The 27084-nt window shown below is 53.5% G+C and overlaps 2 protein-coding genes across 2 annotated transcripts in view; both read left to right on the top strand.

Annotated features, from left to right (window-relative positions):
- LOC119850710 overlaps positions 1 to 27084 on the top strand; it is an 829101-nt gene that overhangs the window by 79833 nt on the left and 722184 nt on the right. Inside the window, exon 2 of the mRNA XM_038389133.2 lies at positions 23663 to 23673. The gene's annotated coding sequence lies outside the window, so the exon portion shown is untranslated. The remainder of the gene's footprint in view (positions 1 to 23662; positions 23674 to 27084) is intronic.
- Positions 20810 to 27084, top strand: part of LOC119850716 (zinc finger protein 184-like) — a 30429-nt gene continuing 24154 nt past the window's right edge. Inside the window, exons 1-4 of the mRNA XM_043507143.1 lie at positions 20810 to 20991; positions 23152 to 23272; positions 23823 to 23936; positions 24720 to 26093. Of these exons, the coding sequence (XP_043363078.1) occupies positions 20968 to 20991; positions 23152 to 23272; positions 23823 to 23936; positions 24720 to 26093 (1633 nt within the window). The 5' untranslated portion in view covers positions 20810 to 20967. The remainder of the gene's footprint in view (positions 20992 to 23151; positions 23273 to 23822; positions 23937 to 24719; positions 26094 to 27084) is intronic.

The raw sequence follows: 27084 nt of genomic DNA, 5'->3' as shown, positions 1-27084 counted from the left end.
CAAGCTGGGAGCGCCTCCCCGGGTCACGTGGGTCTCTGGGGCGCCCTTCATGCTTGAAATCAAGGCCCTGGTGGCCGGACGCGTCTCTTCCCCCGAGATCGGCTGCCCAGCGGCAGAGTCTAGGAGCCTGCCTGCGACTGGGGGGGCGAGGGTCCAGGGCGCGTCGCTGCTGCTGAGGATGGAAAGAGGAAACCTGGGCTGTGGGGGGAGGCACCCAGCAGAAATGTCTGTGTGGGGTAGCCCCAGTGCGCCTCGCTCTGAGGAGCTGCTACAAGCCTCTGTAGTGGGACCTGCCATCTCCTCCACCGCTGAGGACTTTCCGTGTGCCCAGCCCCATGACATCCGGGGCCAAAGGGAGACTCCTAGTAACAAACGATTTGTATTATCTGTACTGCAGTAGCACCTAAGAGGCCTAGTCTGGGATCTTCATCCATTTGTGCAAGGCACTGTACAAACCCATCAAAAAAAGATGATCCCAGCCCCAAAGGGCTTCTGGTGTAAGTAGAAGGCCTTGTCCAGACTTAAGTTTGCTGGTATAGCTATGCGGGCAAAACCCTCCTAGTCTAGATGCAGGTACAGGGGCAAAAAGTGCTTTTCCGGTATAGTTTATCCCAGTTCAGTGAGTGGCAAAGTTTAGGGTAAATTTCCCCACAGAGACAAACCCTAAGAATATGAGGAAACCACAGAAGTACCGCTGGGTTCCACATTACCGTGTTCATTGAGTACATATTAACATACAAGGCCTGGTTCCCTCAGTGGCACCTCTCTCCCCAGGCCACACTGTCCCCGCTGCAGTGTTTGAAGTGGAACTCCCTCGATACAGACAGAAGGGGCTGCCTCTGTCTGACTAAGGTGCTAGGAAAAGTGCGCTGAGTTGGGATCCAGGACATCATGGGTGCTGACCTCACCTCTACTCACTGCTGTTTGTATGTCTGTGCAGGTCACAGACCAAGGTCTCATACTCCTCCCCTAGGCAGCAACCCCTCATTTGACAAATTAACTGAATGGCTGCACAAGGTCAAGTGTGGGAGACCTGGAAAGAGAACCCATCTTTCTTATAAAAAGAAAAGGAGTACTTGTGGCACCTTAGAGACTAACAAATTTATTAGAGCATAAGCTTTCGTGAGCTACAGCTCACTTCATCGGATGCATCCGATGAAGTGAGCTGTAGCTCACGAAAGCTTATGCTCTAATAAATTTGTTAGTCTCTAAGGTGCCACAAGTACTCCTTTTCTTTTTGCGAATACAGACTAACACGGCTGCTACTCTGAAACCCATCTTTCTTATGAGACAGACTTAAATCTTATCCACTCAAGTATACTGCCTTCCACAGGTAATGTCTCAGTTCGAACTGCTTGGCTAGCCCATCTCTTAACTACTAGCCCACACGTCCCATCCACAGCCAGGAACAGAGCCCACAAATCCTGGTTACCTCACCAGCAGTGGGAGTGTCACTTCCCTCTCTCATGGGTGCTCTACATAAAAGATAAGTGACCCTGGAGTGGCAGATGTGTGTACTGGGGTCTGGCGGGTGAGGGCTCAAACCCAGTTTACAGCCCATGTTGGAAGTCCACGTGGTTGCATGGGATGGGATTTGTTTTTCAGTTTCCTTTTTGAAGAACTGGTTTATTTCATTTCCTGCAGGGCAGTGGGACTGGTACTTTGGACAGGAGTAGTAAAAACTTTTATAAAAATCGTAAACCTTCAAGGCAGTCTGTGTACAGTGCCCAGCATGGTAGGACTCCAAACCTGACTGGGGTCTCCTGGCTCAATGGTGATGATAAATGGTATAAGAAATTTCTTGACCACACCTTGGTTTGTTATGGAATAGTCTCAAGAGACTAAATAACCAATGTCTGTCAGGTTTATTGCTCTAAGCCAATAACAATATGGCACAGGGAAAAGGTTCTGTACGATACCGGTCACTGGGAAGCTGCCCTGTGCAGCGATGTCACACTCCCCTTACACAGAAGGTGTGCTCCCTAAGTTCCACCCCTAAAACCATCTTTTTATACCCTCCCTGCTTACTAGTAAAAGGTCCTGTTGGCATCATCTGAAACTCAATTTAACCCATCAGCTTTCTGCCTTGTTTTTCTGGTACCGTGGTGTCCCCCTTATCTCTTTGTTCTACCCAGATGCATTTCAGGTACCAAAGGGTGTGAAAGTACCTTTGAGGTTTGTCCCAGAGTAGAACAATCCTATGTTGTGTCCTCTTCCTCTGGGCCATTCCAGTACAGGCCTGGGAGGGTAACTCCCGATAAAACCCATTGTTTCATGTTCTCTGTGTGTGTATATAAATCTCCCCACTGTATTTTCAGCCAAATGCATCCGATGAAGTGAGCTGTAGCTCACGAAAGCTTATGCTCTAATAAATTTGTTAGTCTCTAAGGTGCCACAAGTACTCCTTTTCTTTTTGCGAATACAGACTAACACGGCTGCTACTCTGATCCCTTTCTGTTGCTATGGCAGAGCACTCATCTGTCCTGAGCTTGCGAGCTTCCCTATTTGCTCCAGCCAGAGCTTACTTCAGTGAATGCAGGGGGTTATGGGATACTTAGCATAAGTGGTTTTTATGTAACCCATCTCACAGGCCAACCTAGGTGACATAACTTCTATAATATTAGTGCTTTGTGCATACTAATGTATACGTAGTGTGGATAACACCTTGTTAATATGATAGGTATATCTAGCCAGTGTATATCAGTCAATAACTGCACTACAAATAGATCATCATCATAACTACTACAGAGCAACAGCAACAAGAAGTAACATCCCCTCCCCACAGCCTATTCATGTCGAGGGGGATTAGCTCCTTTTGCTTTCTCTCCCACTGCCCATTATCCCTCTTTAGTGGGGGACTTTCCTGTCCCTGGACTGGGGAGAATTGGACACAGCATCCGGCAGCCTGGGACTCCCTAAAGGCAGTGCAGAGTCCAGGCTGCTTTGTAGATGCTGCTTAATCATACTGGATTGAATCCTTTAGCTACATCTCCCAGTTCCCTACTCCCTGTTTCACTTCCCCCTTTTCTAATCTATTCTGAATCGACTTCTGCCTCATGGAAGCAGAATCTTGTAGCTTCTCAGGGAATCCACAGCAGCAGGGGCCCAAGCCATGGGGTTAGTACAGGGAAACTGCAATCCCAGATCTCAGAGAGCATGCCTGGGGGAGAGGCCCTGTCCCTGCACTGCCAGGGAGAACACGTGGGGGAGACTGGGCCTGCCACACCAGAGAATCCACCTGGCAGTGAACCCAGAGAAAAGGGCAGCTTCCCCTACCCCAGAGCCTCCAACCGTGTGTATGAGTATGTGCACAACAATACAGAAATAACAACACAGGGAGGAATTGAAACCACTGCAGGGCAGGGATGTGTATACTGTGACAAAGCTCTGTCCTTGCCTCCGTGGTTCCCACGTTTCCTGGCGGATTTTGCTTGCCTCAGAGGCTCACTGTGACCCTCCACGTAACGCTTCTCTCTCTAGAGACAAGGGTCACAGTCTACTGAGCCATTTTCATCATAAGCCAGCGAGGGAGGTGAGGAGAAGTTATCCTTCCTTGCACAGTCTCTGTTGTCTCCCAGTCTCAGTGATTAATCAGGGGGCAAAGGTGGGGGGGAGGGAGCCTGGGCCCACCCTCTACTCCAGGATCCAGCCCAGGGACCCTAATAGTATCAGCTATGGAAGCTGACCTTTTAGAAACATTACATGTACAATTCCCTGGGCTACTTCCCCCACAGCAGCCCTCACTTCCTCAAGCTCCACTTCACCCTTACCTCAGGGCCTCCTTCCTTGTGCCTGATATGGTGTGTACTACTCAGCCTCTCCAACCGCGCAACTTCCTCCCGCAGCTCCTGACATGCACCCCCACCTGGGTGACTGGGAGGCTTTTAACTAGTTTCAGCCAGCCCCTGATTGGCTTCAGGTGTCCCAATCAACCTAGCCTTCTCCCTGCCTTCTGGAAAGTTCCTAATTGGCCCCAGGTGTCTTAATTGACCTGGAGCAGCTGCCATTTCACTTAACCTGGTACCAGGGATTTGTTTAGCCTGGAGCGAATCTCTCTCTCTCTCTCCCATGACTCTTCCATAGCCTTCTAGCTTGGAGGGAGGTGGGAAGCTGCTACTCCTGCTGCTGGGCCCTAAGCTATCCCTGCTGCTCCAGCTGCTCCCCTGCCTGGGCCAGACAACACCCCCCCCCCCGTTCTCTGCTACCTGGTTGCTGGACCCCCCACTCTCGGGTGCTGCTACTGCTGCAACTGCAGCCCCGGCGGGGGCTGCTAGCCCACTCCCCAGAGAGGAGGAGAGAGGGACCCCAGCCACTGCTGTTGTGGATACCACCACCACCTGAGAGGGGTCCTTTCTGCCTGCCTGGATCACCACCTGGAGTTCCTGGAGCTGCTGCTGCTGTGGAGTCTGCTGGCTGGGTTCCTGAAGCCCGAGGAGGAGAAGAAGAGGACCATCTACCAGTGGAGGAGCACCTAGAGACTTTGCAGACCACCGTGGAGGGGGCCTAAGACTGAATAATTTTCAAACTGTGCTCTTGTGGTGGGGGTCTTGACTGTGTTTCCAGGGACACAGGGGGTGTGGTGTGGAGCTGCCCCCCAATCCATCTGTGTGTCCTCCCAACCCCCACCACTACTACCACCACCACCACTGCCCCCTCCACCCCCCCCAATGGCTGTATACCATCCGCCTCAGCTCCTGCCTCTGGACTCAGCTGCTTCCTTGGCTTGCCATGCCCTATTTATACCTTTTGGGCCACAAGCAGCAGCCAACTTAAAAAGACTTGTGCACGTGGGTGCACGTGCCCCCCCCCGGACCGTCTACCCCCCAGCTTGCCCTTTACTACCTGCCCCATTTGCCACTTGCTTTGCCTCCTCTTTTGCCCCAGCCTCCCCCCGTACTAGCTTCAGTTTGTTTGCCTGCCCCGCCCATTTCCTTCTGCAGCCTTTGTTTGTTTGCCCCGCCCCAGCCTCTGAAGCTAGCCCCTTGGTTTCCCTGTTCTACCCCCAGACCGCTTAGCCCCTCGCTCCGTGTGCCCATGCCCTCTCCCATGCGCTTGTGCAATTCCCCATTTCAGTTACAACCCTCTTCACTGCACCCCCAATGTTGTTGTATCCCCCCCTCCCGTAGTGCAGCAAGAGGAGCCGGAATTCCACCTTGTGTCGGTGACTGACCCCTAACCCCTGATTGCCCCCCATCCAGCCCACCCCTTTTGGCGCCCTCCTCCCCTGCCTGCAGCCTAGCGGGGAGGAGTGGTCGACCTGCTTCCCCTCTCCCCTCCTCCTTTTGGTGTCCCCCTTTCCTCCTTGCTCATGATGGCGGGGGATGAGACGGGTGGGACCCCTCCAGCAGCCTGAGCTCCCCCTCCCCCGCCTACCCCTCCGTCACCCCCCCAAGCTTCTACCTCCGCTGCTGAAATATCTGCCATCGCCCCTGCTGGGGCACCAGCAGCGACGGGCACCAGGGTGACCTCCACTGCTGCCACGTCTCTCACCCCCTCAGATTCGGGGGGAGTCCCCCCAGCTGGCAGGAAGGGCCAGGGGAAGAAGAAGGGGAAGGGCCCCGCTAAAAAGACCAGGCCCTCCATGGCAGGGGCTGCCCCCAATGCCCCGGCCCCATCTCCACCTGGGGCGCCCCTCCCCGCTGTTCCCTCCACCAGCTCTGCAGGTGTCCCTCCCCCGGCCCCCAGAGCATACGCCCAGGTGGCGGCAGCCCCCCCGCCTGCCGCTACATCATCTCTCCTGCCCACCGCCTCCGCTCTCATCTATAGCGGCCGGGGCCCCTTTCCCACCATGACCAGGAAGCACGGCGTCCGTTGCCTCCTGGTGCCCGCCTCGCCCCACGTGGAGACCTATGTGCGGGCATTGGCGAGGGTGGTGGGGCCCACGGCCATTGTGGCGGCCTCCAAAATGTATGGCAAGGTCGTCTTCTTCTTAGCATCGGAGGCCGCCGCCCAGGAGGCGGTGGAAAAGGGCCTGGCGGTGGGGGGCATGTTCGTCCCCTTAGAGCCACTAGAGGACCTGGGCGTCCGCCTGGTCCTGACCTCCGTCCCTCCCTTTCTCCCCAATGCCGCCCTGTTACCCGCCCTCTCTACCCTGGGGAAACCCATCTCTGTCATCAGCCCTCTCCCGTTGGGCTGCAAAGACCCCGCCCTCCGTCACGTCCTCTCCTTCCGCCGGCAAGTGCAGCTTCAACTGCTGCCGGTGGTGCGTGACGGAGAGGCGCTGGAGGGGTCCTTCCTAGTCCCCTACCAGGGGACCCCTTACAGGGTGCATTATTCCACAGGGGAGGCCCGGTGCTACCTCTGCCGGGCGATGGGGCACGTCCGGAGGGACTGCCCCTTGGCCCGGCAAGGAGGGGCAACCAGGACCCCCGAGCCCCGGCAGGGCACCAGCCCCGTCATCGCCGGCGCCCCTGGCTGCCCGGCGCCCGAAACCACCTCTCCTCCTTCCCAGTCCACCATTGCTCCCGCTCAGGCCTAAGGGGCACCTCCCCAACTCTGCTCGGGAGAGCCCCGCCCCCACTGCTTGCAATCTGGCGGGGCCTGTGGAGGAGGGTGCGGCAGGGACACCGCCGGGCATGGGAGAGGGCCCACCCCAAGGGGAATCTTCCCTCCCTCGTGCTGCCCCACCATTATCCCCTCGAGTCCCTGAGCCATCGCCTCTGCCCCCGACACAACCCCTGCTAGCCAGCCCCCAGATGATGCCATGGAGGGCTGGGCCCTAGTCCAGGGGAAGCGGGGCAAGCGGAAGGCTTGAGCTCCGCTCCTCCCATCTGATGCAGAGGCCCCCCGGAAGACCAGGAAGGGGGGCACCGATGCCGAGCCTTCCGCTCTATCCACGGGTGTGCTCCATCCACCAGAGCCGGCTGGGGAAGATGTGGCAGCACTGGAAGGCAGTATGTCCCCTCCAAGACCCCCGAGACACCATCTGAAACCCCAGTCTGCCCCGAAGCAACCGTCGCGTCAGGTGCCGGCGGGGAGAATCCCGGGGTAGCGGAAAACAATTTCCCATCTATATATGAGGAGATCGAGGCCCTGGGTCTGACCCCGGTCACACAGGGGGAGGACGATCCTATGCCAGCGGGCCTCGATCTGGGCGACTTCACTCCAGCCCCCCTTTCCCCATGTTCCCTCCCCCTAACCGTTGCTTCTGCTCCCACCTCCGAGGAGCCCCTGGACTCCTCCATCAACCCGGCTGCAGAGGGCACCCCGCTGAGAGCCGCCGAGCCAGTTGAGGCGACGGCCAGTGCCACGCGGCTGGAACCTGAGCCACCAGGGGCACCCCTCGCTGGTGAGGAGCATTTGACCTCCCTGCCGGGAGAGGGCCCTACAGAAGAGAGTCCACCTCCTGATGCCGTGGCTGCCAAATCCACCAGAGAGCTTGTGCCCGGCATCACTGAGAGCCCTCTCCCCGCCCAGACTCTCACCTCTACCCCTGCCCCTGCCCTTATCCCGACCACCTCCCAAGATGTTATTGCCACCCCTGGGGCTGTCTCCTTCCCCTTTCCAACAGATGACTCCCAGGGAATGGCCTTTGTGTTTGCCCGTCCCGACCCACCAGGGGCTGCTATCCTCCCTCAGCCGCCCCCTATCGCCCCAGCATTCAGGTCAACCCATCAGGAGCCCCGTCGGGGGTCTGCACCCTGTCTGCCCATCTCGCTGGGCCAGGGGGCTGTACCAAGGGCCCCGTCGGGGAGTAACCAGACTATAACCCCAGCCCCCCATGCGCTGCGAGAGGAGTTGCGGGAGTTCCTAGAAGACGTCCGTGGCTCCCGCAACAAAGTCCAGCTTGCCCTCCAGCGATGGGGGGACTTTAATCAAATCCTCCGGGCCGCAAGGGCCCTTATGGGGGAGGGTAAAAGGACTGGGAGGCAGGGCGCCGCGGCCTACCAGCGGGTCCACCTCTTCCCTGACTCCTTACTCACCTACGGGGTGGGTCACGGACTGCTGCGCGGCCCGCCGGGAGCCACAAGCGTCCCTGCCGGCGAGGATCCCCCCCAGCCCTCCTCATGGCACCTCTTACCATCGCAACATTGAACACCCGCGGCTGTAGGATGGGTCTCCGCAGGTCCCAGGTGCTCTCCTTCCTTCGAGAGGGGAGGTACTCTGTGGTTTTCCTGCAGGAGACCCATACGGATCCTACCGCCGAAGACAGCTGGCGGCTGGATTGGGGGGACAGGGTCTACTTTAGCCACCTCACAGTTCGTATGGCTGGAGTGGCGACCCTGTTCTCCCCCAACCTATGGCCCGAGGTGCTGGGGGTCGCCGAGGCTGTGCCGGGTCGCCTGCTGCACCTCCGGGTCCGCATGGAGGGGCTCGTAGTCAACCTCGTCAACATCTATGCCCCAGCAGCGAGCCCGGAGCGGCTGCAATTCTATCAGCAGGCGTCCGCCTTCCTCGGCACCTTGGATCCTCAGGAGTGCCTGATCCTGGGAGGGGACTTTAACATCACCCTTGAGGAGCGGGACCGCTCGGGGACCGAGCAGAGCCCGGCCGCCACAGACGTCCTCCAGGACATAGTCGAACACCACTCCCTGGTGGACGTCTGGCGCGACCACCACCCGGATGACACTTCCACGTTCACCTTTGTCGGGTGGAGGCCCATCGGCCGCGCCACTCCCGGTTGGACCGCATTTATTTATCACGCTTTCATCTTTCACAAGCCCACTCCTCCAGCATCCGGCCGGCCCCATTTTCTGACCATCATCTAGCCACTGTGACAGCCTCCCTCTGCGTGGAGAGGCCGGGGCCGGCCTATTGGCATTTTAACAACAGCTTGCTGGAGGATGCGGGCTTCGTGGCGTCCTTCCGGGAGTTCTGGCTGGCTTGGTGAGGGCAGCGGCATGCCTTTCCCTCGGCGCGGCGCTGGTGGGACCTAGGGAAGGTGCGCGCCCGGCTCTTCTGCCGTGACTACACCCGGGGCGCCAGCCGACGGAGGGATGCGGGGATAGAGCAGTTGGAATGGGAGGTCTTAGAGCTGGAGAGGCGTCTGGCCGCCAGCCCCGAGGATCCACCCCTCTGCGGAGCATGCCGGGAGAAGCGGGAGGAGCTCCGGACCCTCGAGAACCATCGGGCCCGGGGTGCCTTTGTTTGATCCCGCATCCATCTCCTTCGGGAGATGGATCGCGGCTCCCGCTTCTTCTACACCCTGGAGAAAAAGAGGGGGGCTAAGAAACATATCATCTGCCTACTGGCAGAAGATGGCACCCCCCTCACGGATGTGGTGGAGATGTGCGGGAGGGCGAGAGCCTTCTACGCAAGACTATTCTCCCCGGATCCGACCGATCCTAACACTCGTGCTTTGGGAGGAGCTCCCGACGGTCAGCGTGGGCGACCGAGACCGGCTAGAGCTGCCTCTCACTCTGGCCGAGTTCTCAGAAGCCCTCCGTCGCATGCCCACCCATAAATCTCCGGGCATGGACGGGCTGACCGTGGAGTTCTACCGCGTGTTCTGGGACGTCCTGGGCCCAGACCTAGTCACCGTCTGGGCCGAGTCTTTGCAGAGCGGGGTCCTCCCTCTTTCGTGCAGGCGAGCCGTGCTCGCCTTATTGCCGAAGAAGGGGGACCTCCGCGATTTACGAAATTGGTGTCCCGTCTCGCTCCTCAGCACGGACTACAAAGTCGTGGCAAAAGCCATCTCGCTGCGGCTAGGATCCATGCTGGCGGATGTTGTCCACCCAGACCAGACCTACACCGTCCCGGGCCGCAGCATCTTCGACAACCTATATCTGGTCTGGGACTTATTGGAACTTGGGTGTAGGGATGGCCTGTTGTTCACCCTCCTGTCCTTAGATCAGGAGAAGGCGTTCGACAGGGTGGATCACGGGTATCTCCTGAGCACTCTGCAGGCGTTTGGCTTCGGACCCAGGTTTGTGAATTTTCTCCGGGTGCTGTATGCTTCCGCAGAGTGTTTGGTCAGGCTCAACTGGACCCTGACCGAACCGGTCAGCTTCGGGCGAGGAGTACGGCAGGGATGCCCCCTCTCAGGCCAGCTGTACACTCTGGCGATCGAGCCCTTCCTCTGTCTCCTCCAAAGGAGGTTGACAGGGTTGGTGCTGCGGGAGCCGGAGCTGCGGCTGGTCCTGTTGGCGTACGCTGATGACGTGCTCCTCGTGGTCCAGGACCCGGGCGACTTGGCGCGGGTGGAAGCTTGCCAGGCCATCTATTCGGCAGCCTCCTCTGCGCGGGTCAACTGGGTCAAGAGCTCTGGCTTGGTGGTAGGGGACTGGCGGCAGGCGAGCCCCCGCCCACCCGCGCTTCAAGCCATCCGGTGGAGCACGGGTCCGCTGCTCTATCTGGGCGTTTACCTTTCTGCCACGCATCCCTCTCCGCCGGAGAACTGGCAGAATTTAGAGGGCGTGGTGATAGAGCGGCTCCGGAAATGGACAGGACTACTCCGGTGCCTCTCCCTTCGAGGGAGAGCGCTGGTGCTTAATCAACTAGTCCTGTCCATGCTCTGGTACCGGCTCAACACCCTGGTCCCGGCCCCGGCTTTCCTGGCCAACCTCCGAACATCGATTCTGGAGTTCTTCTGGTCAGGACTGCACTGGGTCCCTGCAGGGGTTCTCCATCTACCTCTGTAGGAGGGAGGGCAGGGCCTAAAATGTCTGCTTACTCAGGTCCATGTCTTCCGCCTCCAGACCCTGCAGAGGCTCCTTTATGGTGCAGGTAGTCCGGCGTGGAGCATACTGGCGCACGCCTTCCTGCGCCGCTTCCGATGGCTCCGATACGACCTTTATCTCCATCCGAGAGGTCTTCCGCAAGACCTCTCCGGGCTGCCGGTCTTCTACCAGGACCTCCTCCGGACCTGGAAACTCTTTACAACGACCAGGTCCGTGGCGGCCACCGAGGGGGCAGATCTCCTCGCGGAGCCCTGCTACACAACCCCCAGCTCCGTGTGCAGGTGGCGGAGTCCCGCTCGGTGCGCCAGAGGTTGATCCTGGCAGAGGTCACAAGAGTCGGAGACCTCCTGGACTATGACCGGGGAGACTGGCTGGATCCCCTGACGCTCGCTCAGCGCATGGGGCTTTCCAGACCTTGTACTCCCCGGCGCATACTTCAGGAGGTGAAGGGCGCTTTGCCGCCCGCTGCTCGGGTTTATCTCGACCGGGTCCTGCACGAGGGCACGCCCCGCCCACCCGTTACCCCAGGCCCGCCGGACCTTTTAATTGGACCCCTGCCCCGTGGACCCAACCGACCCCTTCACCCCTTCACTAGAAGCCGGCTGCACGAGATGCAGACGGTCTGCTTTCAAACTCGCCAAGAAAACATCTCTACACGCTCGTGCTCCACACCCTTCACGCCCGCACCCTCGTGTCCCGCCCCGATACAAAATGGCAGGATCTCCTGCCACCTTTGGAGGGTGAGGAGCCCCGGTGGGCCAGCCTATATTCCACCTTAGTCCTAAGGCCCGCCGGGGATGTCAGTTGGCGGCTCCTTCATGGAGCCGTGAGCACGGGCGTGTACTTGGCGCGGTTCACTTCAATCCCAGACACCTGCCCCTTTTGCGGCGTGAGGGATACCCTGGCACATGTATACCTGGAGTGTGCCAGGCTGCAGCCCCTATTCCGGCTCCTCACCAATATTTTATTACGTTTTTGGTTGCACTTCTCCCCTCACCTTCTCATTTATGCACTCCCTATCCGTGGCCCCACAAAGTCACGGGATCTCCTGGTCAACCTCCTCCTGGCCCTAGCTAAAATGGCCATCTATAAAACCAGAGTGAGGAGGTTGGCTGATGGAGTCTCCTGTGACTGTGGGGCCTATTTCCGATCCTCGGTCCGTTCACGTATCCGGGCAGAGTTCCTCTGGGCGGCGTCCTCTGACTCCCTTGACGCCTTTGAAGAGCAGTGGGCGCTGTCCGGGGTTCTCTGCTCGGTGTCCCCATCCGGTTCCCTTCGTTTGACCCTTTGACCGCACTTCTGTCCCTGTTATTTCATTAGTTATCCCCCAGAATTTTTTGGGTATCTAGGTCCTGTGGATCACCCTGTTAGGCTGGGGGGGATCCTTTAGCGGTGGACGGGCTTTGCCCGCCCACTTCCCAGATCCCAATAAGACTTCTCTTCCATAGCCATCTGGCCTTGCTCCGTCATAATACGTGGAGGTGATAGATGCGCCCACCTAGGAATAATCCAGTTGAGAGAGAAAAATCTCCCCTTTGGAAGTGGTCCAGGGAAGGATGGGTGAGAGTGAGAGTTACACACTGAGGGATCCCGGATCTGGTCCCACAACCATTGAGGCAGCTTCCAGGCCTGGTCTGCACTGTACAATTGACTGTTTGCTGGCTCCAGGTGTCAGCTGGGAGCTCAGGCCCTGCTCCACTTGTGACCGGAGTCCTAGTGGGGAGCCAGCTGTGGTCACTCAATTAGGGTGAACTGCAAAGAATGGGGCAGACAATCCGCAAAAAGCTGGTGGATATTCCAATACTTAAATTCACAAAACCAGCACAAAACAGCTTCTTTATTACATTAAACAATGAGGAATCCTTGTGGCACCTTAGAGACTAACAAATTTATTTGGCAATAAGCTTTCGTGGGCTAAAACCCACTTCATCAGATGCATGGAGTGGAAAATAAAGTAGGCAGGTATAAAAATACAGCACATGAAAAAATGGGAGTTGCCTTAACAGTGCTAACGAGGCCAATTCAAATTGGCTGGATGTGGCCCATTCCCAACAGTTGAAATTTATTACCTCCCTGGTTACTCAGAAGTCCAAACAATACAGTTCCCTTAAAGTGATCCAACCTCAGGCCCCCATCCAGGTACCCATGTCAAATAGGATGAAAATGTCTGTAAATCTTATTTCATCATATAAAAGAAAAGGTTCTACCAATCCCAAAGGATCAGACACATCACCTCCCAGGTTATTGAATATTCCAGATCTTACCCAAATACACGCTACAGCCAATTCTTATTGACTAAACTAAAATTTATTTAAAAACAAAAGAGAGAGAGTATAGCTAAAAGATCAATATACATACAGACATGAGTTCAATTCATTGAGGTGCAGATTCATAGCAGAGATGATGAGCTTTGTAGTTGCAAAGAGTTCCTTTAGAATTCAGTATTTGTGGCACCTTAGACACTAACAAATTTATTAGTGCATAAGCTTTCATGAGCTACAGCTCACTTCATCGGATGCATTTGGTGGAAATGCACGAAATTCCACTAAATGCATCCGATGAAGTGAGCTGTAGCTCACGAAAGCTTATGCTCTAATAAATTTGTTAGTCTCTAAGGTGCCACAAGTACTCCTTTTCTTTTTGCGAATACAGTCTAACATGGCTGCTACTCTGAAACCTTTAGAATTCAGGTCATAGTCCAATGTCCAAATCTCATATTCAGGGAGTACCAGCATAACTGGGACCTCAGTCTTGAGACTCAAACTTCCCCGATGAAGCCTAAGCAGATCTGAGATGACAGAATTAGGACCCAAGGATCTTTTATACAATTTCTTGTCCTCTTTTGACAAGCTGGGATTTCCTCAGGGAACAAAAGGTAATTAGGATGACTGAAGGAGGTCCATCACCAGTACTTAGCTATACGAATTAACATAAGGCCATTTGCTTGTTCCTCCACCATTCACAGTACATTTCAAAGAGAGATGAATGTCGAGATATCCTGTTTACAGTTCATTTTAATGATAGGATGTTCTTTTGATCTCTGAACTATCAGAATACAGCATAGACTGGGACTGTTGATTACATCATTGATCCTCACCTTACTAATGTTGGAGTGTCTTTTTCTTATAGGTTAGTATATAAATAATCTCAACTTATTATTACATATGTCCATTTGTTACCATGGCCCTTTTATGGTTAGGTATCACATTTGTTATTTCTGTCCTAACTGGTTATTTCGGTTCTTTCCAAGTTCCAAGTTGTGGGGTACCTGTTAAGTTGAAAAGAGTATGAACTTAGGAAAGCCTCTATGCCAATCTGCTTTAGCACATCCTCTATGTTAAAGGTTGCAGCCATACATGAACCTTATGCTTTAGCTCATCACCACTATCTAGGTGAAAAGTCCCAAACACATGTCTGCAAACTTTGCCTTAGCTCAACATACAGGATGTGGCCTGCAGGTCCCTTGTGTTACAGCCAAAATATACTCTAATATAGACCTATCAACCTATTATAATAAAACAAATAATCAAACCCATAAGGAAATAAGAATCTTATAAGTAAAGATATATAGGCAAACAAGCAGGCAAGCCTTAAATGTATCTCATATACCTTTTATGGACGTCAGTTCATTGCCAGGACACATTCTGTGATTGAATTATTTATTTGTGATCAGAACTTCCCCATAAACTTTATTTTCAGCTTCAGTTTGTCTGTTCAAAGTTCATAGGTCTCAAGCCTTATGCTAACTTGTGGAAGGTAATGATTTACAGGATACAGGCCTGTAGGTTTCTGGCATTACTGCTGAATATAATGCAAAGCAGAATATAATGCAAAATAGTAAATATAATAAAGGCAAGCTAGCCCACTGGGCTACAGTAGCTGTGAATATAACAAAGGCAAACTAGCCCACTGGGCTACAACCCCCCTGAGCAACATAAGTTACACCGATATACATAAGTGGTTGCGTGTACAAGCCCACAGCTCTGCAATGTTCACCGGAAGATACTTTATGTCCTTGCTGATGCCCGGCCACCACGCTACCTGGTTGGCCCATTCACGCGGATTTCTCCTCTCATTTTGTGGCCGCTGAGGTTCGTTTCAATAAAGTCTCTGACACACAGCGCCACCTAATGACTGCACAGTACCATACGCTGGAAATAGCCTACCTTGCCTGTCACCATGAAAGGTTTTCCTCCTTTCCCCCCTGCTGCTGGTGATGGCTCATCTTAAGTGATCACTCTCCTTACAGTATGTCTGATAAACCCATTGTTTCATGTTCTCTGTGTGTGTATATCAATCTCCCCTCTGTTTTTTCCACCAAATGTATCCGATGAAGCAAGCTGTAGCTCACGAAAGCTTATGCTCTAATAAATTTGTTAGTCTCTAAGGTGCCACAAGTACTCCTTTTCTTTTTGCGAATACAGACTAACACGGCTGCTACTCTGAAACCTGTCATTATGCAAGGCACTGAATTTAGCCATATTGAGTGGAAATCTGTCAACTTCATGAAAAAACTCATACAGATACAGACAGACATCATCTTCCTCTCCAAATGCAAACAGATGGACATCATACCGAAAGGACTGAAGGTAAAAAATCCATTACAATCTACATACCACACAGACTATGCTGACAGCTTGTGCCACACACTCTCAAAGAAACTGCGGAACCACCTGATCAACATCCTCTACGGCAAACAGGGAAAGATTAAGAATGAGCTCTCAAAACTGGATACTCTCATAAAGAACCAACCTTCCACACAAACTTCCTCGTGGCTGGACTTTACAAAAACTAGACAAGCCATTTACAACACACACTTTGCTTTTCTACAAAAGAAAAAGGACACTAAGCTATCTAAACTACTACATGCCACAAGGGGCCACAACAGTGGTTCCCTTAACCCACTAAGCAATATTGTTAATCTATCCAACTATACTCTTAGCCCAGCAGAAGAATCTGTCCTATCTCGGGGCCTCTCCTTTTGCCCCTCCACCCCCACGAACATGATACAGTTCTGTGGTGACCTAGAATCCTATTTTCGACGTCTCCGACTCAAGGAATATTTCCAACACACCTCTGACCAACATATTAACCCACAGAGACCTTCCTATCAACACTACAAAAAGAAGGATTCTGGGTGGACTCCTCCTGAAGGTCGAAACAGCAGCCTGGACTTCTACATAGAGTGCTTTCGCCGACGTGCACGAGCTGAAATTGTGGAAAAGCAACATCGCTTGCCCCATAACCTCAGCCATGTAGAACACAATGCCATCCACAGCCTCAGAAACAACTCTCAAAAAGAAAAAAGAAAACAAAAAAAAGAAACAACTCTGACATCATAATCAAAAAGGCTGACAAAGGAGGTGCTGTCGTCATCATGAATAGGTCGGAGTATGAACAAGAGGCTACTAGGCAGCTCTCCAACACCACTTTCTACAAGCCATTACCCTCTGATCCCACTGAGAGTTACCAAAAGAAACTACAGCATTTGCTCAAGAAACTCCCTGAAAAAGCACAAGAACAAATCCGGACAGACACATCCCTAGAACCCCGACCTGGGGTATTCTATCTGCTACCCAAGATCCATAAACCTGGAAATCCTGGACGCCCCATCATCTCAGGCATTGGCACCCTGACAGCAGGATTGTCTGGCTATGTAGACTCCCTCCTCACGCCCTACGCTACCAGCACTCCCAGCTGTCTTCGAGACACCACTGACTTCCTGAGGAAACTACAGTCCATTGGTGATCTTCCTAAAAACACCATCCTAGCCACTATGGATGTAGAAGCCTCTACACCAACATTCCACACAAAGATGGGCTACAAGCCGTCAGGAACAGTATCCCCGATAATGTCACGGCTAAGCTGGTGGCTGAACTTTGTGACTTTGTCCTCACCCATAACTATTTCACATTTGGGGACAATGTATACCTTCAAATCAGTGGCACTGCGATGGGTACCCGCATGGCCCCACAGTATGCCAACATTTTTATGGCCGACTTAGAACAACGCTTCCTCAGCTCTCATCCCCTAACGCCCCTACTCTACTTGCGCTACATTGATGACATCTTCATCATCTGGACCCATGGAAAAGAAGCCCTTGAGGAATTCCACCATGATTTCAACAATTTCCATCCCACCATCAACCTCAGCCTGGACCAGTCCACACAAGAGATCCACTTCCTGGACACTACGGTGCTAATAAGCGATGATCACATAAACACCACCCTATATTGGAAACCTACTGACCGCTATTCCTACCTACATACCTCCAGCTTTCATCCAGATCATACCACTCGATCCGTTGTCTACAGCCAAGCTCTATGATACAACCGCATTTGCTCCAACCCCTCAGACAGAGACAAACACCTACAAGATCTCTATCATGCATTCCTACAACTACAATACCCACCTGCTGAAGTGAAGAAACAGATTGACAGAGCCAGAAGACTACCCAGAAGTCACCTACTACAGGACAGGCCCAACAAAGAAAACAACAGAACGCCACTAGCCATCACCTTCAGCCCCCAACTAAAACCTCTCCAACGCATCATCAAGGATCTACAACCTATCCTGAAGGACGACCCATCACTCTCACAGATCTTGGGAGACAGGCCAGTCCTTGCTTACAGACAGCCCCCCAACCTGAAGCAAATACTCACCAGCAACCACACACCACACAACAGAACCACTAACCCAGGAACCTATCCTTGCAACAAAGCCCGTTGCCAACTCTGTCCACATATCTATTCAGGGGACACCATCATAGGGCCTAATCACATCAGCCACACTATCAGAGGCTCGTTCACCTGCGCATCTACCAATCTGATATATGCCATCATGTGCCAGCAATGCCCCTCTGCCATGTACATTGGTCAAACTGGACAGTCTCTACGTAAAAGAATAAATGGACACATATCAGACGTCAAGAATTATAACATTTAAAAACCAGTCGGAGAACACTTCAATCTCTCTGGTAACTCGATTACAGACCTAAGAGTGGCTATCCTTCAACAAAAAAGCTTCAAAAACAGACTCCAACGAGAGACTGCTGAATTGGAATTAATTTGCAAACTGGATACAATTAATTTAGGCTTGAATAGAGACTGGGAATGGATGAGTCATTACACAAAGTAAAACTATTTCCCCATGTTATTTCTCCTCCCCACCCCACCCCACCCCCCACTGTTCCTCAGATATTCTTGTTAACTGCTGGAAATAGCCTACCTTGCTTGTCACCATGAAAGGTTTTCCTCCTTTCCCCCCCTGCTGCTGGTGATGGCTTATCTTAAGTGATCACTCTCCTTACAGTGTGTATGATAAACCCATTGTTTCATGTTCTCTGTGTGTGTGTATATAAATCTCTCCTCTGTTTTTTCCACCAAATGCATCCGATGAAGTGAGCTGTAGCTCACGAAAGCTTATGCTCTAATAAATTTGTTAGTCTCTAAGGTGCCACAAGTCCTCCTTTTCTTTTTGCGAATACAGGCTAACACGGCTGCTACTCTGAAAAAAGTACCATACGGTGTATCATCCCCGTCCACACCCAGAGCCAGCCTTCCTAAGGGGCGGTTTCACTCCAAGTCACTGGGCACTGGCTGATCTTTGCTAGGGACACTTCTGCCACCTGCAGACAAATGTAGGGACATGACAGCCATCTTGGCTAAGGGCAAGAAATGTCTTCAGTCCCATAAAGTCATGGGAGACCGTGGCCATTGGGAATGAGGGGAGAAATTCTTTGTTTAAAGAAACCCATTCTCCTGCCCCCCTCGCATGGTTACCAGCTCCCTTTCCCATCATTTTCACAGGCTCCTTCTGCCCCGGTGTTCCCCTGCATCCCCCTCAGTGTTCACCCCTCTCCCCCGAAATCCACTCTAACCCCTTTCAGTTTTCTCCTGCACCTCACAACCCTCTGCAGCCTCCCTTCACCCCATGTCTTTATCCCCACACTGCTGAGAACTTGCTTACCCACAGAACCCAGGGGTGGCCATCTACCCAGAGGCTGGGCTGGCTTCAGTGTCCATAGGAAAAAGTAGGAGATGGTGGCCATTTTACTTGGGTCAGCCTCACTTCGTGTCCGTTTCATACTCCCCAAGCAAAGGCACCATGCCTTGTTGGGAATAAGATCGGGAAGGAGCTGAGAAGCTTGGCTGGAAGGGGGCAGCATTCCTGGAGCTGGGAGCTCTTGGCTGCACAGGATCCTGGGGTCTGTGGCACCTAATTTCAAAGGCCTGCTGAGACGCAGGCGGCCTGAACACGCAGCAGGCAGAAATCCCCCTTTCCTGCTCTGGTGGCGAGGCCTTTACTCTTAGACAGTCTTCGTTTTGCTTAATAATCAGATTATTAATTCCCCTCAAACCTCACAGGTTGGTTGATTTTTGCCAGCCCTGTCTAATCACCAGCTGCTGGACCGGGGGGCACTGGCTGACAGCCTCCTTTGGCACAGACTCCGCACATGGGAGTTAGGCACCTAGGTTCTTCTGAAAACCTCACTCAGTGACAAGCTGCATCTTTAGGTGCCTAAACACCCTTAAACCCCTGGCCCTTTGTTGCTGATCAGCAATGTGTGTGGTGGGGCGGCGTGGGGGTGTTTTATTTATTCAATGGTCTATTTAGGATTCACACTTCAGGTTAATGAGAGGAGACCACACCCACCCCAACTCCAAGATGGGACCCATATGGTCCCCCCAACAGGGACACATGGGAAATGTGAGGTGGGGGCCTGAGGAATTAATACTGTGGATCCCACTTCATTCTGCCCCACAGACCTGACAAAACAGGAACCAAAGGCAGATAACGAACTAGGGAGAAGGCTGCTTTCGAGGGGGCAGGTCACTTCCCTGTAGGACCTGGGCATGAGAAGACTATAGAGACCTATAGCTGGAGAGTCACTGAGCCTCAGCAGGAGACGTCCGTGGGAGGAGAGTGTGTGAGATGGATGGGGGCTGAATGGAGAGAATACAGTGAATAAATGTATCCGATTAAGTGAGCTGTAGCTCACGAAAGCTTATGCTCTAATAAATTTGTTAGTCTCTAAGGTGCCACAAGTACTCCTTTTCTTTTAGTGAATAAATGCTCAGCTATAGTACTGCCAAACCCAAATGTTCAAAAATCATGAGTCAGGACACCCAAAATCACAAGATTGGCTTGAAAATCATGAGATATTCAAGCTAATAAATCTGTGGTTCTTTTTATTTGTCTTTAGGGGGCATGTTTCCAGACTTTTCTCTGCAGCCATGGGGGCTAGAAACTTACTTGTTAAACAATGAAAGCTGAGGCTTTCATGTAATCACTGGACTCCAGGAGCTGGGGCTTTCAGAACAAGCACCAAATATTGCTAGACTGGTGGTAAAAGAATTGGCAGAGTGGGTCCATGCAAATGTACCACAGCAATCAGCGAAGGGTGGAGCTGGGAGGTGACACCTTGCCCAGGTCCCTGGGGGCCAGAGATCCATTCTCAGAGATCTCACAGGGCCCCAGCACATCAAGCTGCGAATGTCTGAAAGGCAGCACCGACTCACATAGGCCTGTGCCCTGCCACAGGAATGGCTAGGCGCGTCTACATGGCAAAACACCGCAAAAGCAAGTCTCAGAGCCTGGCTCTTCAGACTCAGCGTGGCGGGGCTGGCACTACAAAGAGTCAGGCAGACATTCCCGCTGGAGCAGGGGGGGGGCTCCAGCTTGAGCGGGGATGTCTACACAGCTAGCTCACTGCACCAGCACAAGCCTGAACGTGCAGACCTGGGCTCTGAGATTCACGGCCGTGGGGGGTTTTTGCAGCGCAGAGGGCACCCCCTCATGCCCCCCGGGGGTACGTCTGCACGGCATCGTAACCCGGGCTTGTGGACTCGGTGTTTCGAAGCCTGTGCTTGACCCAGGTGGGTCTGGCTGGCCCGGCCTGGATTGCAGGACGCAGGGCTCCCGACTCGGGGTCTGCGGCTTGAGCTGCGTCCACACGGCAGCACGGCATGGCTTGGTCCCCGGCTCAGCGGGACTGGGGCTCCCTCCCCTCCCGGCGGGTGGGTCCTAGAGCCTGCGGGCCCTCTGCAAGGGGCCCAAGCGGGCTTCCGCGCTGCGCGGACACCCTGGCTTTTGCGCTGCGCCCCCGCGCAGGGCCTCGGTCGTGCCCGGAGCTGTCAATCAGGCGGGACTACATCTCCCACAATGCCCCGGGAGGCGGGGGGCTGGCTGGCTGCGGAGCATCTCGGCCCGGCCGGCCGGGCGCTACAATCAGCCGGGCGGGGAGCGCAGCCCCGCGGGCCGCCCGGCGCCCTGCTCCAGCCTGGCCCCGATCCCTGCGTCCCGCCCCCCGGCCAGCCCCGGGGCCAAGGGGCCGGAGGCCAGGGGGATGGCCGCAGCGGGCTCTGCTCAGGTAGGACGCTGGCCCCCGGGGCAGAGACAGGACCTGTAGCCCCACGGAGCAAGGCTGGCCCTAGAGACACAGGGTTGGCCGGGGGTCTCTGCTCTGCAGGGCCCAGAGGGGGCAGTGGGCAAACAGCCCTGGGATGGGGCGGGGGTGTCTGCTTTGCCAGAGCCTAGACACAGGCCAGGAGAATGACTGCAATGGGGCCTGGGGGGACGTTGGGGTGACTGGGGTCTCCCCATATATAGCCCCAGGATGGGGGGGGCTCTTTCTCTCTCACCTCCCTGTATATTGACAGGGGCTGCGGGGAAGGGGGCTCTCTACGCAGCAGATAGGCTCGGGGTGGGAGGGTCTCTCCTTGCCCCAGCGTGTGGCGGCTCTGGTTCCTCCAGTCTGGGTGTTTTAGGATGGCTTGAACAATATGCTTTGCTCCCTAGCAGAGGCCCCCGGGTAACAAGGGCTACTGAAGGCAGCTCCACCCGCAGGGAGCAGGGCACTGAGGATGGCACAGTAATTTCTACTTTGCCCTTGCCAGCCTGGCTCTCAGCATGTGCGCCGGGGGGCTGGAACAATGTGTATAGTGGGGGTGCTGAGAACCATTGAACCAAACTGCAAACCCAGGATATGATGGAAGCCACTTCCAGCCAGGGCATGCGGCATCATCCCCAGCACCCCTAGTTCCAGCACCTATGAGTGTGCAGCTCTTTATTCCTATCCCTTGTCTCCGCTCTCCCCTGTACCTGCATTCGCCGCTTTTCCAGGCAATGCTGCTTGGGAAGATGGTTTAGGTGCAGGATTTTCTGCTCCTGAAACCTGGTCTCTGACCTGGTCACAAGTGAACTGAGTGAGGTATCCCAGGCTGGCACCTGGCGGATGTTTGCCCTCATTATAAAACCACCTCCAGGAGACATGGTCAGAAGTTTCTGGCCAGGAGAGGACATACCAGTCTGGCCGCGCCACACAGAATAAATTGCATCGCTCCCGTCCCCATTATTCCTGGCGCTCCTTGCTAATCCTGTATGGTCACGAAAGTTAAAATTGCCTCTAAAAATAACAGCTGAGAAAGGCGGGGGCGGTTCGGCAGCCTGGTGAGGACAGGCTGCTTTTGGGAAGTGATTTTAAAATGTGACTCACTCTCCTTGAAGGACACAGTAAATTCAGGCACTGAGGGCCTGGGACCCATGAGTACTACCAGCGAGGGCTGCTTGTGCAGTGTGACTGATTCCTAGGCCAGGTAGTGCAGGGCCAGCAAGGAGCATGTCTGTCAGCTCAGTTTCCAGATCGAGAGTCCGATCTGGTTCTAGTTGATGTTGGGTTTTGCATGCCGCTTCTTGAATTGTTCTCTGTGCTGTCAGAAAACCACTGAGATGCTGGCCTGAAAAGAACCACGACTTTTAATACAAAAGGTGTGTTTAAAACATACTGTCCCATACAGTGACCAGGGCTTGCTCCTGCACCTCTCCTGCGTATCGCTCTCTCTGGGGCTGCGAGGTTTGCAGTGCTGTGCAGGGCTCTCCTTGCCACAGCGTGATCCCTTCGCCCCGCTTCCAGCTCTCTTTGCGTTTCTCCTCTTTCACTCAGTCAGCTCATGTCTCCAGTGATTCAGGGTCATTCCCCTTCCCCTACCCTTGTCCCTTTAACCTGGATCATCCCATAGCCTCCAACACAGGAGGGTTGAACCCTGGCCGGGTGATGTACGCAATGCAGAGGAGCTATCTAGAGTGGCATTACTGTGCAGTATGACACTTTCTCTCACTTTCCCCGTTCTTGTCTTAACCCTTGATTTGCAGGATTACTTGATGCATTTAAGTCTCTCAATCCACCCCAGCCACCCCCAAGACTGAAGGGCCCATCACGCATCAGGAGCTAGTTACTGCCCCTGTGTCTTGCTGGACTTACTGCAGATTCAAAGCAGAGAGATTTATTGAAATAACCAGCAAGCAGTTTTGTTTTATCCTTTCTCCAGCAGCCCCTCTGCCCTCACCTCCTTGCTGTCAGTATTCAGGTAATGCCATTACTGGCAAACAGGCCTGATGCGGAGCGGGGAGCACACTGCGTGGCCTAGGACCAAGGGGGTTTGCCCACATCTGGATCCTACTGCAGTCCCCAGTGTGGGCTCTGGCTATCTGTGCAGCCCAAGATGTTGAGCTGGGTGGCTTGTTGTTGCAGGTAGCGTTCGAGGATGTTGCGGTCTATTTCTCCCCAGAGGAGTGGGCGGTGTTAGCGGAATGGCAGAGGGAGCTGTACCAGGATGTGATGAGGGAGAACTACGAGCTGGTCACCTCGCTGGGTGAGGATCCCTTTCGCCCTTCTCTCAGGAGCTGGGCCATTCTTATATAGGTGCCTGAATATGGAGTTAGGCATCTAACTTCCGGTTTCTAAGCTTGAAAATGTGGCCCATGTACTACCCTGTCATTAAACATTCATAGCACACCATGAGCGTATGGTGCACTCTACGGACATGCAGTGAGACACAGTCCCTGACTTACAATCTAACATGGACCAGGTAAAACATGGGACAGTGGATCGGGTAAGGAGGCCAGTATAGGACAGATTCCTGCAGAAAGAAGATTGAGAAATGGCTGTAGAGACTGACAGCTGGAGCAGAAGAGGTATGTAGGGGCAACAGGACAGAAGACACGAGTCAGAAGTGGGCCAGATAGATGGAGGTAGCACTAAGGACAGAGGAGTGTGAAATGTTTGTGCACCATGAATTTGGAGTAGATGGAGCTGAGATCGAGGGATAGTACCTTTGACAATGAGGATGGAGGAGCCTTCTTCCAGACTCTAATTACATTAATATAAATGTGAGACTTTGTTGTTCTCCGTCCCTGGAACAGGGTGGCCTGCTGTCAAACCAGAGATCATATGTAAAATTGAGCAAGAAGAAGAGCCATGTGTTGGAGACTCTCCGCATCCCAGAGAGTGGGGGACCCCCCAAAGCTTCTGGTCAGGTGAGTAGTAGCAGGAGAATCCCAAAGATGGGGGAGCTAGACAGAGAAGAGTTGGACATTCGAAGGGTGGCCTAACGAACAGAGCGTTGGACTGAGAGTAACATTCATTAAAGGCAATGAGGGGCTGTGATGAAGCCTGTGTGTGTCAGAAGACCATCCTAACTCTGTTAGTGTGTAGCCAGAATTCCTCCATGGCTGGAGCCAATTGTGACTTCCCAACAGGACTAATTAACTCATAGCCTGAGTCCCTCCCCGTCCCCCACCGCTCCAGGTGCGAGAAAGTTACTTGCTTATACTGCCACTCCAGAGTTCCAGTGCCTGTGAGCTCACGTTCTGCGCTGGGGAAGGTGGAGTCAGAACCTAGGCTGAATAAAATAGAAACATGACTGGCAGGAATCCCCGGTTTACAATCCTGACTGCAGGCTGACCGGAGTGGCCGAAACGTGCTTTCTTAGGCCAGAAGAGCTCTGTTGAAATCACTGGGCTGCACCGGTACGACTGACAGCAGAATCTGTGTCTCCGCAGGGGTTCTATTTCAGGTCATGGGAGCCAGACCCGTTTAGGTGAATGCAGCCGGCTTCCACTGGCTATTTTTTGGGCGGTAGAAACTTGGATGTGATGGGAATGTCTCTATAATTTGTGGGAAGAGAGGGGATTTCCAGAGTCTCACTGGGAACCCATTGGGATTCCCTCTGGAATGGAGGGTGTTGTTGAATGGGCAGTTTTTTCCCATCCTCAGCACCTGAAATAACATCTGGACTCTTCCCCCTGTCTTCTTTCCAGTAGATGATGGAATCAGGATTAAAAAGGAGGAGCAGGAGGAAGACACAGAGACCCCGGAACCACCCAGTGCATTCTCGGGAAAGTTGGAGGAAGAGAGCAGCCCGCCGCGGTGTGTGAAGAAGAAGAGGAGCAGCCTGGCTCAAAGCAAATCCCGCCAGAAGCTGCGAAGCCGTGTGGCCAATGCTCAGGACAAACCCCCGAGGGCTCCTCCCCCAAAAGCCTCGCTAAAGAAGATTCCCCCGACATGTCCAGAGTGCGACAAAAGCTTCAAGAGTAACACGGCCCTGACCATCCACGAAAGGAGTCACACAGGGGAGCGGCCCTTTAAATGTCCTGAGTGCGGGAAGGGCTTCCCATCCAAGGGGGACCTGAAGAGACATCAGAAAACCCACGTGGGGAAGAAGGATGCTGCCCTCGAGAGAGGGAGGAGGCTTCCTGAGAAGCTGCAGCTCCTCGGGCACCAGAGAAGCCCTCAGGCACCCAAGAGGCCGTACACATGCGCTCAGTGCGGGAAGAGCTTCAACAAGAGCAGAGACCTCAGAAAGCACCAGCGCACCCACACGGCAGAGAGGCCGTTCCTGTGTCTGCAGTGCGGGAGCAGCTTCCGGCTCAAGCAAATCCTTGTGTCCCACCAGAAAGTGCACAAGGGAGTGAAGCCATTCCAGTGCTCGGACTGCGGGAAGAACTTCAGCCAGAAACACCATCTCTTGAGCCACCAGCGTACCCACACCGGGGAGAAGCCCTTCTCCTGCACTCAGTGCGGGCACAGGTTCAGCCAGAAGCACCATCTGATCAGCCACCAGCGCATCCACACCGGGGAGCGGCCTTTTGCCTGCACCGAGTGCGGGAAGAGCTTCAAGGACAAGAAAACCCTCATCATCCATGAGCGGATCCACACAGGCGAGAGGCCCTACAAGTGCAACGAGTGTGGGAAGACCTGCAGCCAGAAGCAGCACCTGAAAAGCCACCAGAGGGTCCACAGGGGCAAGAGGCCACGTGGCAAAGGGGAGGAAGGCCTGGAGGATGATGTGGGTTTCTGCCGCCAGAAGGTCCAGGCAGAGGAGAAGCCGTATCAGTGTGCGGAATGCGAGAAACGGTTCCGGGACGAGCGGATAATGCTGGCACACCAGAGAACCCACACTGAGCAGGCGCTGCTGAAGAGCACAAGGACAGGCGCCAGTCGGAGCCCACAGCCCATGGTCCAGCAAAAGCCCTTCACCAGCATCCCACAGTGCAGGGCAAATGTCAGCCAGAAGCCACCTCTTAGAGCCCACCAGCCAACCCCGGCTGGAAAGAGACCTTTTGTGTGCAATGAGTGTGGGAAGAGGTTCGTGCAGAGCAAACACCTTGTGCTACATCAGAGGAGCCACACGTGAGAGAGTGCCATTTGTGTGGGTGGAACATGGCAAACACTATGTCCGGGAGTTGGGATCTGACAAGATGCAGGAGTGAAATACCATGAGCTCTAAATTAGGCAGAACTGCTCCTGTGAGACAGCATGTCTTCAGAGGCCAACAGAAAAGCTTCCTTGGAAGCTACCTTCCAACCTGGGTGTGCAAAAGTGACATTTATGACACACAAACTCAACTCCCCAGGCCCATCCTTGCTGTAGGACCTTGCTTAAAAATAACTGACGTGTCAGTCTCCTCTCCAGAGTACGAATTTTCTACAGGCAACTGGATTGGCCTCCTAAATGTATTGGTTGTTTGGCTGCCTAGTAAATACACTAAAATATCTTAACCAAAATATAAATAAGTGCCCCATTACATACGTTAGCTTTCTAATTACAGTAGAACTGTGCTACTTTGCACAAGTGTCTGTGAAAATTGATGAATCTTGTAAATGAGACGCTCAGCGTATAATCAAAGAGCAAGGACTCTGCCTTGTAATGAACATTGTTCATTTATTCAGGCATGACATTTAGGTTTATTTGTGCTATAGTATATTAGGAAGTGTTCTGCGGTGTACTTTGTGAAAGTGAGGAAGTCTGAGTAATATGAGAACTCACACCACTCGATCAGATCTTGGCAGAAAATTGTGGCAAAACTGTCTTTTTTTCATTTGTTTAGTGACGTAATTAGCAATGGTCTGCTTTGATTTTATCCTTCCCCTATATCTCCTGAATAAATCACAGACCATTGTAAATTAGCAAGTATTAGCACCAAGATGCTATTCCTAGTCACATTCAAGTCCCTATGGAATGTTGCAGCATGCTGAATAAAATCCATGTTAATACACACACAAAAGCTGGGGAGGTTTTTCTTTCTAATTAATAAATTAAAACCTTCTAAAAATGGCAGATGCCCTGTGAGGCACATGCCATTCCTTGGCAATCCTGCACTTCTCCTTCCACCTGGCACACTGC

Source organism: Dermochelys coriacea, chromosome 2 (assembly GCF_009764565.3).
Source record: "Dermochelys coriacea isolate rDerCor1 chromosome 2, rDerCor1.pri.v4, whole genome shotgun sequence".
Classification (NCBI taxonomy): Eukaryota; Metazoa; Chordata; order Testudines; family Dermochelyidae; genus Dermochelys; species Dermochelys coriacea.
Note: the sequence above shows the minus strand (reverse complement) of the source record. Positions and strands in the feature narration are given on the sequence as shown.